The 17,818-nt window shown below is 34.2% G+C and overlaps 2 protein-coding genes across 2 annotated transcripts; one reads left to right on the top strand and one right to left on the bottom strand.

Moving 5' to 3' along the window:
- Window positions 1-5,641: 5,641 nt before the first annotated feature.
- On the top strand, window positions 5,642-6,193 carry LOC145006640 (uncharacterized). Its single transcript, XM_078965719.1, has one exon. It carries the CDS (start codon window positions 5,642-5,644, stop codon window positions 6,191-6,193), a length of 552 nt encoding a protein of 183 aa, XP_078821845.1.
- Window positions 6,194-16,202: 10,009 nt separating this feature from the next.
- LOC145003779 (Plastid-lipid associated protein PAP / fibrillin family protein) lies at window positions 16,203-17,598 on the bottom strand. The gene is made up of 3 exons (XM_078962691.1): window positions 17,046-17,598; window positions 16,773-16,838; window positions 16,203-16,592 (listed from the first exon to the last, which is right to left on the bottom strand). Exons 1-3 carry the CDS (start codon window positions 17,525-17,527, stop codon window positions 16,493-16,495), a joined length of 648 nt encoding a protein of 215 aa, XP_078818817.1. The 5' UTR covers window positions 17,528-17,598; the 3' UTR covers window positions 16,203-16,492.
- Window positions 17,599-17,818: the final 220 nt, after the last annotated feature.

Genomic DNA, 17,818 nt, shown 5'->3' with positions numbered 1-17,818 from the left:
TTGCCTTGGCGGTTAATAAAACATCAAAGGTGCCTTAGTCAGTTTTGAAGGAAAGGATGAACATTGATAAATTTGAAGATGGTGAGGTTGTTCATTAACACTTTGGCATCGTTTTTCAAGAAAATAACAATAACGACAAGTTGACTAAATTTTTGTTCCCATTGAATGACATTGAGAGATATACAAACTCTTATTTTTCAAATCTTTTAATCTGTATCAATAACTACATGAAAAATGATAGCGAAGAAAAAGCAAAGATCTAAAAATCATTCTCTAGTATATAGAGGTTTGAAAGGAGTTATTATAGGAAATGAAGATTATAGCATGAAGATTCAACTATTCTTGGTAAGGGTGAGATTGTAGAGTTGAAAGTTGTAATGAGAGTCAAAAGCTATATCTTTAGGTTTCATGTCTGTAAGTAATGAAAGGTAAGTACTTTCGTTAGCTAATCTATTTACAAGGCATCTACTAGTTTCGATATGTATGGACTAGTCCTTGTATTTTTTGTATGTATGATGTACCCTATACATAGGTGAGTGCTTAGGTATAGAGTAAGGAACACTCTCTGATTATTCTTTGTACTAAAAACCTTTATACTCTTTCAGACTTAATTAGAGCTAAACAGATCTTATTTAGATCTCGGTGTTCTTTATCGCTTTCATACATTTGATTGATTCAATCAAACATTATTTCTAACACTCTACAAAACTTTAATTATTATTATAGGGTTGCACACTGATGGGTTTCTAGCCTTGTGAAATTATTTTTGGGTTTGGTTCATGTTTGTGGCGTTAGAGTTTTTTTATTGGAGTGTTTTTGCGAATAATTTGATGGGAACGTCAAATAGAGGAATTTGTAGCAGTTTGTGTAAAAAAGTTTGTTGGGTTTATTCTAGTGGAATTGTCTCGATTCCATTTAGTTGCGTAAACCCTTATATGTAGATATCATTTTTTGGGTGAGAGGTTTGTGAAAATCTTGAGGATCTATGTTCTAGTTATCTTTCGTATTTTAATCGAGGCAGATTTCGACGACGAAATTTATTTCAAATGGGGGATAATTGTAACATCCTATTTTTGATGGCATTTTTTCATTCTTTAATTAGGCTTTTAGTAGTATAAAGGAAAGTAGAAGGATAGTGCGAAACAGGAAGCCATTAATCAAAATTGCTAAAAAAAAACTCTTGATTTTCGCTATGGGAGAAGGGCGCCCCTTGAACGACCCTTTACCCCAAGGGTTTGATCATTCTCATCTTCCATCACCTCTTGAACGACCCTTATTAAACCCTAGCATCCATTAAAGGATTTTGATATCAACCAATCTCCTAAAATCCAATTGGTTGTTTATTTGGTGGTATTTGGTGCCCTAGAGTGATGTAAACAAGAAAGATCGGTCAAGGGAGCTTTGCATATGAAGTATTCAGCCTTCTGGACCTTTTTAAATCACAAATTGCAAGCTTTATTGTGTTTCATCACAAGATCTATGAATACTTGGTGTTTTGGTCCATTTTAATGATTTTTGATCTCTTTGTGGCTTGTTTCATAGAGTTTGAAGAGTTCTTGAGCTTTCGAATGATGCATAAATCATAATTTGGTTATCTAGTGGAGTAGAGAGAGCATGAAAGAGCTCTTTTTACTCCCTGTTTGAAGAAGAATCAAATCTTGGACTTTTCGGAAACTAGGACTTTAGATCTTGTTGGTTTAGGGTGTTATAATGGGTAAAGTTGGAAAATGTATCTATTAAGACATCATTTAGGTCCATATATGGATGTTAGAAGATTAGAGTTAATGATTAATTTGAAAAATAAGTTATGGACCAGTGAAAGCGCGACAAGGCTTCTAAGGGTCATAGGACACCTTGGAGTTTTTTGGTGACGTCTATTTTGAGATGGAATCCCAACTATTTTGTCATGTTGTGGGTGAGAAGCATCTAGGAGGTGGCACGATGCGCCTGTTGACCAAAGAGTTTACTTTTTGATCATTTTCAATTTTATTCAAACTTTCGTAGGTGGCTCATGTTAGTTGTTTCAGTGTTGTTGTTGCGGGTGAGCTTCTATTGTGTAAGCTCATGTGAGTCTTCTTACTGTATTGCTTATGAAATACTTGTTATGACATGATTGTATGCTTAGCTACACTGGTGGGGTCTTGCTTTTTTCTTGTATGCTCACATGATTCATTCCTTTGAAATAGACTTGTAGGGTTGAAACATACTCATTCAGTTAAAATAAACATGTTGGGTTGAAACATACTCGTTCGGTTGAAATAGACTTGTTGGGTTGAAATAGGACCGCTCGATTGAAATATACTTGTTGGGTTGAAAATACTCATTCGGTTGAAATAGACATGTTGGGTTGAAACATACTCTTTCGGTTGAAACAGAAATCTTGGGTTGAGAAAACTTGTTACTGTTATGTATGGTTTATGTCTTATATGTGATATTTTAGGAAACTCGATAAGATTTTCCTTACACTTATGGATTAAATGTTTTTCAGATACTTTATTAGATCATAGAAGGCAAATGCATGATTATGCACACATATCAACAATTTTATGATTTGAGATTCTGCCATAATTATCTTTATAACTCTGATTTTAGATAATGGTTTATGAAGAAATGGTTTTGACTTGAATATATCTTTATAGAAATGGGTGTTTATTCTAAATTAAAAATAAAGATTTTATTTTGAAAAATTGGGATGTTACATAAACGAACTTTTAGGTAGAAAAAAGGGACAAAATCAACCAGAAGGGCCACGATCTAGAGAATTTTCCCCAAATAATAAGATATCCACCCACAGATGCCGATGTAATTAACTTTATCTCTGGTGGATCTTCTTAGAAATAGTGTCCAACATCATTAATTGTATCGGCAATATTTCTAATAATAGCAGGGTCCTTTTGGGTTGACCTCATGACGAAATAGCATTATGAAAATAGAAAAAATAAATTATTAATTTACTAAGTAATTGATAAATTAATTGGAATATTCTAGAGATCCTGGAGACATAGGGTGGATGGTTTTGGCTAGCTCCCTGATAGGATAAGGCAAGTTTAAATCAGATAAGTATTAACCTAAAAAAATTTCATCCGTTAAGGATTTTATCTGCAGCCTGTAAATACACTACTAGGTGATTTTCCAATAATTTCGTCTATACTCTCTCTCTCTCTCTCTCTCTCTCTCTCTCTCTCTCCTTCACAAAAAATTTCTAACATCTCTCCTAGGTTTGTTGCTATAACTAGTAAAATGTAGATCTTAGGGTGCATGCATGTACACTTGGGTAAATATTGATGCTAAGACAATCCAACAGATCTAACACGTGTGTTACTTTCTGTTGTGAAGTTAAGAGACATGCTAAGAGTTCCAATATAGAGAAAGAAGAAAGGAAAAGAAAGAATGCTTTCCTGACCAACAAGAAGGAATATCCTTCGATCAATATGATAGGGAAGATATGCTAGATCCCCACAATGATGGTTTGGTCACAACATTATATGAGGCCAACCACTTTATCTGAAGAATCCTCATAGTTAGAAAAAGTTCAGTCAACATTACCCTCCTAGAGATGCAAAATGAATATCCCACAATCTGAGATAGTCCGAAAATCTTCATTCTTGGTGGGATTCAGTAGTGAAACAAATAACATTGTTAGAGAAAGCAAACGACCATTGTATATAGAGGGAGTTAATTATGTTCAATGTTTTTGTGTTGTTGTTTCTTTGTCTTGTAACACTATTAGTTTAGGCAGACATGGGATCAATGACTTAAAAGTTGTCCCCTTAACTTACCATAGTATACGAAGATGCCAACACCGTGGGGATTAGTCAAAATTAATAGTTATCAACATGAAGCCAATAATTGTTATAGCACTTCAATAAAGAACTCAACTATATTGTGTAAGCATGAAAACTAAAGAAAAAAGCATGTGATGTCTTCAAGGATAATGAAAACAAAATCAAAAAAGTTTGACTAACTCCTGAAGATCCTGACATCGAAGTGTTGATCAGAACAAATATTAACCAAGATCTTGAACAAGATGTTATCAAGTTTCTTAAAGATGGAAAATCAACATTCACATTGAAACATGAGGATATGACAGGTATATCCCAATATATAATAACTCATAAATTAAATATTGACTCAAGTTTCAACCCATACATCAGAAGAGAAGAAATTTTGCACCAAAAAGAAACTTGATTATCTAAGAAGAAATTGAAATACTAATCAAATTCAAGATGTAAAAGAAGTAAAATTCCCAAGATTGTTGGTTAATGTGGTAGTTGTCGAAAAGAAAAATGGAGAGTTCGTGTAGATTTTACAGATCTTAACAAATCTTATCCCAAACATCCATATCATCTACCACATATAGATTCCTTAGTTGATGCTATTGGAGATCATGAAGTCCTTACCTTCATGGATGTTTAATCATGATTTCAACAAAGGAAAATGGAACCATCAGATCAAGAATATACGACTTTCATAATCCAATAGGTATATATTGTTATATAGCTATGCCTTTTGGTTTAAAGAATGCAGATGCTACATAGCAAAGGCATATCAATAAGAAACTCAAAGGGAAACTTGGGAATACCATGGATGTCTACATACATGATATATTAGTAAAGTCCAAGAATGCTGAAAACTACCTCCAAGATCTTGAAGAAGCATTCAACATCTTGGACAAGTTCAAAATGAAGCTTAACCCTTCCAAGTGTCACTTTGGTGTCGGGGCTGGAAAATTCTTTGGATATATGGTAACAAAAAGAGGAATTGAATCTAGAACAAGTCAAGCCTATCTTGAACCTTTAATCCCCAACTTTGATCAACGATATCAAAAGATTAACAAGTAGAGTAGCAGCCTTAAACATGTTTATCTCTAAAGCATATAAAATATGCAAACCACCCTTCTATGATATCTTGAGAAAGAACAAGAAGTTTGAATGGACAATGGATCATGAAAAATCATTTTAAGAGCTGAAGAATTACATTTCACTACCTCTTTTATTAGTTAAACCTGAAGATGGAGAACAAGATCGTGCTCAACATCTAGTATACTATGTAAGTAAGATTTTCTTGGATGCTGAGACTAGGTATTCACAACTTGAAAAACTAATCTTATCTCTTGTATTGCTTCAACTAAGTTACGACATTACTTAGAAACTTACCTTTTTGTCTGAAAACAAATTATCATATTAAGAATTTAATGAGAAAAGCAGATATGTCAGGAGGGATGGATATTTGGTCTCTACAATTGAGTGCATATAACCTAAGATACAAGCCAAGATCTATAATAAAATCACAAGCATTAGCTAATTTTATGGTTGATTTCAATTCGGATCTTCAACCTGAAGTAGAAAAAGAAGTCCAATGGCTCCAAGACACAAAAGAACCAAAGAAATGGGCCCCCTTTACAAATAGGGCTTCTAATTCCGAAGGATCGGGTCTCAGGCTCATATTAAAATCACCACATGGGGACATTATACCCCAAGTAGTAAGTTGTGAATTTCAAAAGTAAAATATGAAGCATTAATCTTGGGATTATAAATTTCCCAAGATCTTGCAATTATAAAAGGTACATGTTGATTCACTCTTACTTACTAACTAATTCAATTGAACCCATGTTGTTAAAAATGAAATACCAACTTTATACATGAATATAGTAAAGGATATAGTTTTCATATTCCAAGATTTTGACATAAAACAAGTACCTCGAAAAGATAATACGGAAGCAGATGCATTAGCTAATCTTGGTTTTGCCTTAAAGATTCTCCCAAACATCAAGATTTCTCACATCAACAAGCCCACTTTAGAGTATATCAAGGAAGAAGTAGCACATGTTGAAGATCTTGGACCTAGAGATACTGAATCCAAAGATATTGGATCTGAAGATCTTAAACCTGAAGGATCAACATCTTCATTCAAATCTTGGAAATTACCCATATTACAATATCTTAAATATGGATCCATTCCTGAAAATGAAATATATCGAAGAACTTTCAGAATAAATGCATCAAGATTCAACATAATTGAAGGAATCTTATTCCGAAAATCAATTGCACCAGCTTATCTTAGGTGTCTCGAAGATGTCGAAGCCAAAATAATACTCATGGAAATCCATGAAGGAGAATGCAGAAACCATACATGGGGCAAGACACTCTTCACTAATATCCTTAGAAACGGTTACTATTGGCCAACAATATAGAAGGACGCAAATGAATATGTCCAAAAATGTGACGCATGTTAAAGACATCAACATCCTGCATCGACCAACTAAGCTTCTACACCTAATCATATCTCCATGACCATTCATGAAATAGGGATGAGATATTGTTGGAAAACTTTCAGCAGCAACAGGAGGAATAGTCTTTATGTTAGTAATAACTGATTATTTCTCTAAGATGATAGAGACCAAAGCTTTTATCCAAGTTAACGAGAAGGAAGTAATATTTTTAGTCAAACCTAATATTTTGACAAGATTTGGCATCCCATCTTAGATTTTTTGTGATAATGGATCTCAGTCATAGGCAGAAGGACTCAAAAGTTTTGCACAAGCTAGAAAGCAGGTCAACATACCCCTTTGAAAGTAACTATTTTGGCCCGACTTGCATTTTCCAATTTTTTAGTTTTTGATCTGATTGCTTCCAAATTGGACTTCCTTTATCATCCCCAGAAAAGCATTCTAGTATTTAAATGCACCTAAAATCCAACATAAAATGTGCAAATAAAAGCATTCCATCGTTAGACTAGAGATAACCCAAAGATATAAAAATGCATTATTTTATTCCTAAATGTAATGCTAGAAACGAGATAAACATGCTAAATTTGTGCATAAAATGCACCTAACACTTAATTTATTGAATTCTTTAATCTTTGGCTTTCTATTTCTAGCGTTTCTGCTTCAAAGTGTTGAGTGTTTTGACTTTGGTTACTTTTTATGTGGTTTTTTAATTTTATAATGTTGATATTGCAATTTTTAATATTACTATTATTTATGTATATGGAAAATTGAACAAGGAAAGAAGAATGATCGTGTAATGTTTAAGAGACGACATTATCAACACCAAGTATTTTGTAAATAACGGAACTTTTTTATTTAGTTATTGGTGATTTTTCATTTAAAAAGGCTATAAGATTATTTATTTATTTTTTACAAAAGAAGAGTTAAAAATTAGAAAACTGATGTAAGTAAAAGAAACCTCCTTCTTGAACTTCACACTCCTCTTCAACAAGCCACTTTAATCCATTGTGACAACTTTTCCAACATCAACACATGAAATACATTGAAATGGACATACATTTCCTATGAGAAATGGTGGAAAACGAACAGTTATACAAAACTTTAATTCCTTTTTATTTTTGGTTTGTCTTTCATGTTTGTTGATCTGCAACCATTGTATTCCGTGTTTACCGTACTTATATATTTCCTGTTTTTCGATCCATCCATTTCAATATGCTTTATAAATTTTAATAAATACGTTTGTTGTCTAGATATTTGATAATGATTATGATTGTATTTACTTCCATCGTGGGCCATGATTCATGAAAATGGTCACAACTTTCATGTATTCCTGATCATGGACTCCTGATTGAGACACAACGTATAAGAATTCATAAATTAAATGTAACAGAATAAGGATCTAGTCAATTATCAGATTTTTATTTTTTATTCCAAAATATTGTAAATATTTTCTCAAAAATAAAATGGATTCTATTCCTTGTCACATACGGCTTTAAATGGGCCCATGAGGTCAGGACTTATGAGGAGGTAAAAGCCCATTGTACGTTTCATAATATAAAGTCTAATTAGTGGGCCTCTCGTTTCAACGACTATAATATTAAAAAACAATTAAAAAATAAAAAATAAAAAGAGGAGTCTGATTCACTTCAACATGGGGTCACTCCCAAATAGCATCTTACGATGCAATGATATTCTACATTTTTATTAGCATTTGTTTGAATCGTTATGCAAATTAAATAACATAGAAATACGGGTTAATTATATACAAATCATTATATAACGAATTTTTCTTTACAGAATAAATATTATTATACCTTTTTTGCAATTTGGCCCTTATATTTTTCATTTTCTTGATTTAGCCCTTACATTTTTTATTTTTATATATTTAGTTCTTACATTTTCCTATTTTTTCTAATTAAACCTCTAACTTTATTTTTATTTTTTTCTAAAAAAACTCTTACATCTTTTTTATCTTAAAAGATTTCTTGTGTTCGTTTTCATAACTCCATGACAGATGTTTAAGCTTCATGATAGTTTAAGAGAAATCTATAGAGATGGTGCTCTAAATCCATTATTTCACGATTGCATCAATTCTCTTCCGCATAGCTTTATTGATTTTGTCAAGAACATTATAAGCGCATTGAATTATTGGGAAAAGTTCAACCCAAGATGTCAATTTTTTAAAGACCGTATTTTCTCTTATTTCTCACAAAACAGAGTACACAAGTATATACACCAAGACATATTCTATCTTTAGCTATGTAGGAAAATTAACCCTTCGATTACGAGATTTATATCTTTAATGCCAAGATTTATTTCTAAGATTTATGCATTTGACAGCTCACGCCAACATTTCCCCTCAAGTTGGTGTGTATAGGTTTGTGATGCCCAACTTGTCAATTGAGATGTAGAAGTTTTTACCAGACAATGCCTTTGTGAGTATATATGCTAACTCGTATCTAGATTTCACAAATGAAAACCGCATTATCTTTTCTTCTAGATTCTACTTGATGAAGTGACAATCTATTTCTACATTATCTGTCTGATCGTGTTATACAAGATTATGAGAGATATCAATGGAACCTTTATTGTCACAATACAGATCCATAACAGAACTTGGGGAAAACCCAAGTTTAGTCATTAATCTTCTATTCCAAAGGAGTTCGCATATGCCTTTTAGCTATTCCTTGAAATTCAGCCTTTGCGCTTGACAGTGCAACCAACTTTTGCTTCTTGCGTCCCCATGTGACAAGGTTCCCCGAAGTGGACTTCCAATCTAATAAATCTTCGCTCTAATCTGCATCCGTGGAACCTTCGATCATGACATGATTATTTTTCAAGAACATAAGGCCTTTATGAGGAGAGGATTTCAAATTGATGGTTTTCTATGTTACAATAAAACATACAACAACACGATGGAAATCATAAAACTATTTATGGGTACATACAACCTACAAATCTATGACATTTTTTCATTATAGCAACAAACTATGAAAAACGATCTAATCTACTTATAAGAAAGACTAAATCAAATTAGTAACATATCTTTAAGTATAACTGAATCTACTAACTCCTTTGATCTTCAATAGCTCATGAAAAGCAAGCGTCAAAAGTATGAATGTCTCTAATAGCTCACACTGAATACCCTAAAACCCTAGAAATCAAAAAGAAAGACGATGAAAGAAGTGAATTTCGGATTTCACATTATTAGAATCATTAGCCACAAAAATAAGATGCCAAGGGGTGATATTTATAGCTAAGGGATCTTCAGGATAAACCCTTATTTGAATAATTAAATATTAGATTTAATATATTCAAATTAATTATCTTTATCAGCTATCAGGAGGCTTCTATAAACCCTAAGGCTATCCCATTAGCGAGCTAACCCAATCCATCTCTTCTATAAAAAAAACTAATTTTATTTCTCTTCGACATATACAAATCAATCCAATTAAATTACTTACACTCATTAGCAACCCAACCCATCCTTATTTACAGTAAAATTTTATATTTATATAACCATATCAATATTAGTCTTATTTTGTAGAGAAAAACAAATTATATATTTTAATATATTTTAATTTATTTATTATTAAAGATAAAGTTTACTTATAAACAAAAATTAGTTTTTGGTATAAAAATTAATTGGTTTCTTCTAACAAATTTAGGCACGTGCCATGAATTACTAACGCCATCAAGGACGAGATGAGGGCGTATGTACGAGCAAGTTCACCTAGGATTGTCTCATTCTATTTCTTTTTAATACTATTTTCTCAACAAGTGGCTCGCAAAGGAAATTAAATTAAATTAATGGAGGATAGTCTAAATACCCTCCCGGTAATTATCCATATCGTAGAGGGTTCTATAAATGGAATTCATTACCCAGTTATTGAACAATTACAATTCAGTTATTGTGTCCTTAATTAATTTCAGTTAATCCCAAATTAAGTTCAGATTAATTTTGATTAATAATTAATTTCAATCATTTTTAATCGTAGAGGGTTCTACAAACGCTTCTTGGATGTTGGAAGGAACAGAGTAGGAAGATATTCATCTGCAAAGCTATTAAGATTCTTAGAAAGTCTTTTTTTTGACACATAGTTGGCAATTTGATATTTTGACTTTTGGTTCTTAACTTTTTAGGGGTATCTCTTTGTTGGTTTACAATGACTATGCATGAAAGGTGAAGTGTATCCAATCCGGGTACCTCTACAGTTTAAATTTGCACCATGAGTGCTTACCTCATAAACATTATCAATAGGTGGGGGCGAATTATCAATTTGCAAAGATGAAAAATGTACAAATTCAGTTTTATATGTACTTTTTTTCCGGCTTCACGTGTTGTATTTGTGTATGTACTTTCTTTTTTAATTTCACATGACACATCTGACTCTATATTGGTTTCTTTCATCAACTTTGGGTCATCTTCGCCTTGAATCTCCCCCTGAAGAGAATAATTAGATACTCTCGGGAAGTAAAAAGTATTTGTCTCGAGAAAGGTGACATACATAGTCACATATGTACATTTGGTAGTTAGAAGTTAATACCGATCTCATTTTTGATGTGTTCCATACCCCCAAGAAAATATAAAAAATGACATAAGGATCAAATTTAGTTTGTAGATTTTTGTGAAGGCATAAAAATGCAACACATCCAAATATTCGAGGAGGAATCGTTAATACACGGGGTATAGGAATATAAGTTGAAAGTATCTGCAACGACATTTTAAATTTCAGAACTTTTGAAAGTATCTGCAATGGGTATAGGAAAATTTATCCATTATGAAGCCATTACGAATCAGATCTGATGTTTTACCTCTCATCCTTATGAATTAAGCTCTTTTTAAAGAAAAGCCTTTCATACCGAGGGTCACGGCATGGCCAAGGAAGGCCATAGCGTGGCGGCAAGACTTATCATGTTTGTTTTGTCTAGACGTGCCCACAGCGTGGTGGCATGTCTGCCACGGTGTGGTAGTAGATTTTGATCGGGACTGGATTGAGTGGCCACGGTGTGGCCATGAGTTGGCCATGGCGTAGGTGACAGCTTGATTGACTTTGATAATTGACTTTTTGACAAGTTGAATTTTGGTCGACCTTAGGTAGTGTGGGGTATTTCATTAAGGTCTAGTATTGGTTTAGCTTTAGCAAGCTTAGGTTGGTTGATCTGTTATTGAGGTAGATGTGAGCTTTTGTTGAGTAGTTCAGGTGAGTCGTCTCACAATACTTACACGTCGAAGGCACCAATGTCGGCCCATTGGATTTGGATTATGTTATAGTGTGCTAGCTATCTTTGTGACTCTTGCATGTATTCTATATGTTTGTATGTACACCAGGCGGGGCCCATAGTTCCGAGCGGGGCCCGATGGTGGGCGGGGCCCATTGTATGTAAGGTATATGGTAATTTGGGGAACTCACTAATCGTTATGCTTACTGTTTTAGGTTTTTGGTTTCAGCTACTTCTTGTATGAAATGGAAGGGTCCGACATGACTACACCACCTCCACTAGAGTTTTCCACATTAGCAGTTTTCAATATTTACTCTGATGTTTAAATAGTATATTCACTTTGATCGGTTTTGGAACAACTCATTTGCATGGTTTATTGTTTTAAAAATGAAAATTTTACTATGAGTTTTTGGAACGTTAAAAGCTTGTATGAATTTTTGGAACGTTAAAAGCTGATATTGTGGATTGATTTAAGTGAGGAACTGGTTTACATTACTCAATGATCAAATGATGCTTTCTTTGTGCTTTTTGGGTCCTCCAATAATGTTGACTAACTGTTAAGCAAATACGTTAGGTTACATGTTTTAGGGGTTAGATAATTTTAGAAGGTTAGGTTTAACTCTATTGTGCAGCTCTTGTTTGAGTCCAATCGTTGTGGAGTGAGACCTTGCAGTCAAATAATTATCTAACGCAAAGATTTGTGTGAAAGGAACCCTTAGAAAGCCTAGGAAGAATGTTAGAATATGCTTGTGTGAGCATATTTGAAAAAGAGATTCTAAAAGGAGAATCTCGAAAGATTAGCAATGTTTGTAGTAGTTCCTAGCATCGTAGAAGTAAGTTAGTTTGAAGATGCGTTTTTATCTTTTGTGGCCTATAAAATTTCATTGCTCGAATGTGCTTACTTTGTGCTTTGTGGGATCCATATTGATGTGTGTTAACTATTAAATGAATATGTTAAGTTACATTTTGCAAAAGCTAAATAATTCTAGAATGATTGATTTGGCCCTATTGCGCATATCTCGTTTGAGTCTAACCATTGTAGGTTTGGGTCTTTTATTCAAGAGATTATTGAAGTTTTGTTGCATGTAATTGTATTCATGAAGTAGTTAGATAATAGTAGTAGGGAGTTCTTCAGCAACTGATGGCAGGTGAGGTCAGAATCCTAGGAGAGGTTAGGAAGTGCCTTACAGGAATTGATGTAATGTTTAGCGGTGGGTATTCATTTGGGAACGAGTGTATGGGATTAGATAAGACGGATGTGGACAGGAGTAGTTACTTAGAGGGCCCGAGATGGTTCTTGAGGAAAGTATGGATAGGTTTGGAACGTAGTATTGGGACCGTACTACTAAAATCACAGGATCCGTACTCGAATTGAGGAAAATTTTGGGGACTCTAAGGAGCTGATTGATGGTAGATTGTATGGTTTGGAACCATGGTTCATTACAAGTGTTTTTGTCTTATTCAGTTGAACGATTATGGTTGTTTAGGATAAAGAAGGGCATTTCGATTGCTTGGGCCTTAGTAGCCATGTTAGTTTGGTTTTGAATGATGCAGACCTAGATGATTTAGTTAACTTTAAGGTCTCGAGAGCCTTGCTCGAGGTGGTGCCAGTTGAGTAGCAGGACTCAAGAAGGAAGGGATTGTGATGATCGGCGATTGCAGCTGGAGGCAGAGTGTTGGCGGATGGGTAGGGATGTCACTATCCATGAAGGGAATTATGTCCTAACCTTCGTGTTTAGAGGAAAGAGAGAGAGAGAGAGAGAGAGAGAGAGAGAGAGAGAGTATACATTGGATTTTCAGAGATGGGAAGTTGACCCAAAGTCCTTGACTCTTGAAAGCTTAGTGCCGCAATTGTTGCACCTCTAATGGAGTCACAAACACCACTAGAATATGAGAGAGAGAGGGGGGGAGGAGGAGGCTTTAAAACATCTAGGACTCTCTTAGAATGGATTGAGACGTTTTTGGGAGCCTTTGGGGTTCCTTTTATAGTTGAGGCTTCTAGGGTTATCAACTTGGAAACCCTAATTCCATTGCTTAGTCCGTAAGCAACATATGGACCCCTTAATGGACAAGCCTTGGACGAAATCTTTATGGACTCTCATAGAGATTTCGTCCACCCTATACCATTAAGTTCCACGAGCCCAAACTATAAATATTATTGATTTACATAATAAATCCCCGTTAATTTAATCAGTCTCTTTTGATCACCAAATTAATTTCTAATCAATACTAATTAAATAATTTGATATCTCAATTAATATATTATTCTTATAATACATTAATAAATCATAAGAAATCCTCTTTCTCTATAATTTATCCTATTAGTTGTTAAGGTGAAGGCAACCCAAAATGATCATGCTCATAATCGGGTCAAGTACATACCAAAAAAGTTATGGGCTTAGACACCTAATCCAACAGTCTCCCACTTGGATAAGTCTAATAACTATTTTGCAAGTATGACTTCAGAACCTGATTAGCAATCGTAGCTTTCAAAATCTGTTGTCGAACTCTGATCTTATCAACAACGCGTCCTTTAGATAAGGGATCATATATTCCTCCATCCTTGATATCGTATAGACATTAGACACGGATTATAATCATTCTCTCTATCTATGTGTTGTTTCTTGATTTCCGATTTATGACAACTGATTGATTGAACAAATCAAATCAGTCATGGCTTGGCCAAGCGCTTTGGGGTGTCATCATTAAATCATTGAGGGACCCACATATATCGCTTTTATCCCACATTGGGTAAAAGGAACGGATAAACTTCGACTCATATGGTTACTCTATTTACTCATCAAATCACACACAACAATATGTTTTATAACACCAAGTTATTGGTGCGTTTACATATTATCAATGAGCAACCGACTCGTAAAATGCAACTATATATCTCCGTTTCAAGAATATAAGATATTATCGTCTCAGAATCACTCGTGATAAAATACATGAAGTGATTCACGTGAGCGTGAGTTTATTCCAATACTCAAAACTTATTTCAGGAGCACTCATGAACACTGTAGTAGACTTTTGCTATGTCTAAACACTTTAGACAATCTACAATCGGATTCATGATAGTCTTATCTCATTACCTACTTTCAAAGTATGATTGACTGTGGATGCTTAAATAACCTAGTTATTCGGGAAGTCAAAACATGCGAAGTGAAACACAAGAATAATCGAATCCAATATGGCCTCAAACTTGTGAGTATAAATAATGTAAGTTTTATTTAGTCACCATATTGATTACACATTATTCATTGTATAATGTTTCGAGTAATAAACTTAATACTTGAATCTAAAAACAATAGCTATCCCATGCTCCAAGCATGCATACTATATTTGCCTATGGTCCTTACTTTGGAAAATATATCAATTGAACACATTCTCAATGATGCTCATTTCACAATTCCTAATCCTTATCATAAGTGTAAGAATACTAATTTTTGCCACTATTAGAATATGTTAGATTCTAACATTTTATGCAATGATCCCTTTGTAACGTCATGACACCAAAGTCACCAAGATTCTGCCAATGATATTACAAAGTGCTCTATTGGAGATTGTTACAAGACAACTCCATAGACATGAAGTCTCAAATTCAAAGTACATTCCTTTGAACATCCTTCTTGCACAAAAGTTTCTAATCTACATAAATCCTTAATATCAACTCTCGGTGTTGTCTCGATAACCCTTGATCAAATTGATGATAGTTTCGCATCCTGGATTAAACTTTTTCAGAACATTACATGCGCCTACAATGTTCTTAACCACATCGATGAAGCCACACCTCAATCGATGAAGCCACGTAGGAGAGAATTAATGCAATCATCAAGCATTGGGTTTTCGATCACTATATTTACCCCAACCCATTGTAAAGTTAGGAGCATTTGCCATTTAATTGTGGAAACAAACGCAATAAATCTTCCAATATAACAAAGATATAAGGGTTTTTAGGGGAAAAGAAATTTGAGGTTAGCGGTATCCGGTGTTGCCCTCCCTCCTTGAGGTTAAGGGTTCAAGTGTCGTTGTGGACATAAGTGTAGTTTAGGAATAGGTTAGATTTGCCGTTTCAAAAAAAATAAAGACTAAAAAAAATGAGACGTGTAGGAGCCAAATTGGAATAAATGAAAAAACTAAAGTTAGAGTTAGAAAAAAAAAACTCGTGTTTAATACAACTAACCCTAGAAATACATAAATCTATATTGACATATGATAAGCCCAACTAATCCTAGAGTGCTTTTAGTTTATTTGCTTTAATAGAGTTATTTTTGTTATCTTTTTGGTTGTAGGGTAGTTTGGTCCTTTTGGTTTATGGTTGTTATTGGCTGTTTTGTTAGTGGGAACAACACCTGATTGGGTTGGCTGTTATACCCTTTTATCTTGTCTCTAGTGGTAGTATATATAGTCCTTTTGTTTTAGAGAGTCGGTAACTAAGAATTAATCTGTAAAGAACTTTGTTCTTCTTGGAGAGACCATTCCTCTCGAATGAATGGATGTCTATCTTTAATTTTCTGGTATTATTGAATGGTTTTGTTCGTGTGAATCTGTTAAAATGTCTGGGGTATACGATAGATTCAACAGGGATCTATAGACATATTTTCGTATCTATTATCTGGTGGACATAATTTCATATCTATTATCTAGATTACACTGATTAGAACATCTCAAAAAAGTTAACATTCCAAAAGATAAAAAAGTTTTTGGAATCACCACATATATATACTAAAAATCTATAAGAACCCAATTTCAGAAAAAAAAATCTATAGAATGAACATCAACAGTTGTGTAACGACCAAACCAATTCTCTATCAATGAAGTTTCAAACATTTTATGTTCATTGATGGAACGATCAAAGGGAAAGCCCGAAATAGTCCACCCGAATGCAAGAGAAAAAAGAAGAAAGAAAAACATTTAAAAACACAATAAGGTTGAGGATTAGGGCATTTACATCTCTTTTTTCACATATGAGGCTCCACATCCACAGTATAAGGTCGTTCTGTCATGTATCCCGTGAAACTTGATTAGGAATACCTCTCATTCTTTCCATTGATATGGAGCACGATCAACAACCAAATAGTCTCCGCGTATATCTTTAGCGACTCGAATATCATCATCCAAATAGACCGAATCAAACCTAATTCCATGATAGAAGAATCATACAAATCTTATTAGCTTCCCCAAAGGAACAGGTATGCTTTGACTCGAGAAGTCAAACATGCTAGGTTGTTAATTGAAATTGAAATGAATTTTCTTTTTATTTGTGTGACGAATACAAGCTGTAAGATGATATGAATCAAGAAAGCATAACACTCACCATCCTTGACCAAATGGTGGCAGTGGAAACTCCCACTCTTTCCCACGTAAAACCGCGCTTGTAAACCTACAACAATGACCCCAAATCAAAATGAACACAATTTGAATGTCAAACATTTTTCCATTTGTAGTATTCTGATGGTTATGAACATATATTCGATGATGAAAGTTATCTCAAAAGTTATAAGGAACACTACTATTGGAACTAAAAGTGGTGCTAAGTTAAGATAGAATTCATCCGCTGATATACCAGTGGAAAGTGAATCAAGTATACCTAAAATTGACACGCTGAGATGAAGCAATTTCCATATCGGATCGAACAAAGAAGACACCATCGGGAGGGAAAGTAATGACATTGTTGAGCTTGCGTTTCTCCACATCGATCACTTGCAAAACGTCTCCGGCTTTCGTCCCGAAAAAGCCCGCGTTCTTGATAATAAACAGCTGTTCTTTCTCGGTAGTCCAAAGCAAGCGCCAGGTACCAGAGAGTGAGTTGTTGGTGGTGATCTGGTCAGGGTTGATTGAGGCGATAGAGTCGATGGCGTCAGTGATCTGCGCCAGCTTTTGGGGATCGGATTGGGTGGCGATGCCTCTGTTTTGGTCGGATATTAGATGAAGGAGGTGGGATTTGGCGGAGGTGAGAGATTGTGATGTGAGTGAGGAGCGGGTGGTTAGGGTTCGGTGGGTTTTGGGGGGACTGAAAGGGGTGAAGACGTTGGAAATGGCGGGAAGGGATGATGTTGTGGCCATGCCCATTAGACTGGAGGGAAGGAGATGATAATTGTATGGTGGTTGGGAATTGGGACCGATTGTTTTGAGGGAGGAATTTGTAAATTAATTGTGAGGAAAAATTATATTTCATGCTTTTGATTTTTTTTTAATTGAATCGATATTAAAATTTAACAATTTATCTATTTATATTTTCGTTACAAATATTTTTTGCTAAAGGGTTTTTTCTTTTATTTTTTCTTCCATCATGTATTTGAGTTAGTGTAATAAAAGGTTGGACAAATTACACGAATAGTCCCTATGATTTAGGGTAATTTG

This window comes from Lactuca saligna, chromosome 7 (genome assembly GCF_052625555.1).
Source record: "Lactuca saligna cultivar CGN05327 chromosome 7, ASM5262555v1, whole genome shotgun sequence".
Classification (NCBI taxonomy): Eukaryota; Viridiplantae; Streptophyta; class Magnoliopsida; order Asterales; family Asteraceae; genus Lactuca; species Lactuca saligna.
Note: the sequence above shows the minus strand (reverse complement) of the source record. Positions and strands in the feature narration are given on the sequence as shown.

What these genes read in the sequence shown, in the direction of transcription:
- LOC145006640 (XM_078965719.1), top strand. Translation starts at nt 5,642, where the DNA reads ATGAATATAGTAAAGGATATAGTTTTCATATTCCAAGATTTTGACATA.
- LOC145003779 (XM_078962691.1), bottom strand. Translation starts at nt 17,527, where the DNA reads ATGGGCATGGCCACAACATCATCCCTTCCCGCCATTTCCAACGTCTTC. An exon ending in TCTCAGCGTGTCAATTTTAG is followed by an intron (nt 16,839 to 17,045) that starts GTATACTTGATT and finishes TCATTGTTGTAG; the next exon opens with GTTTACAAGCGCGGTTTTAC. An exon ending in CCACCATTTGGTCAAGGATG is followed by an intron (nt 16,593 to 16,772) that starts GTGAGTGTTATG and finishes TCATGGAATTAG; the next exon opens with GTTTGATTCGGTCTATTTGG.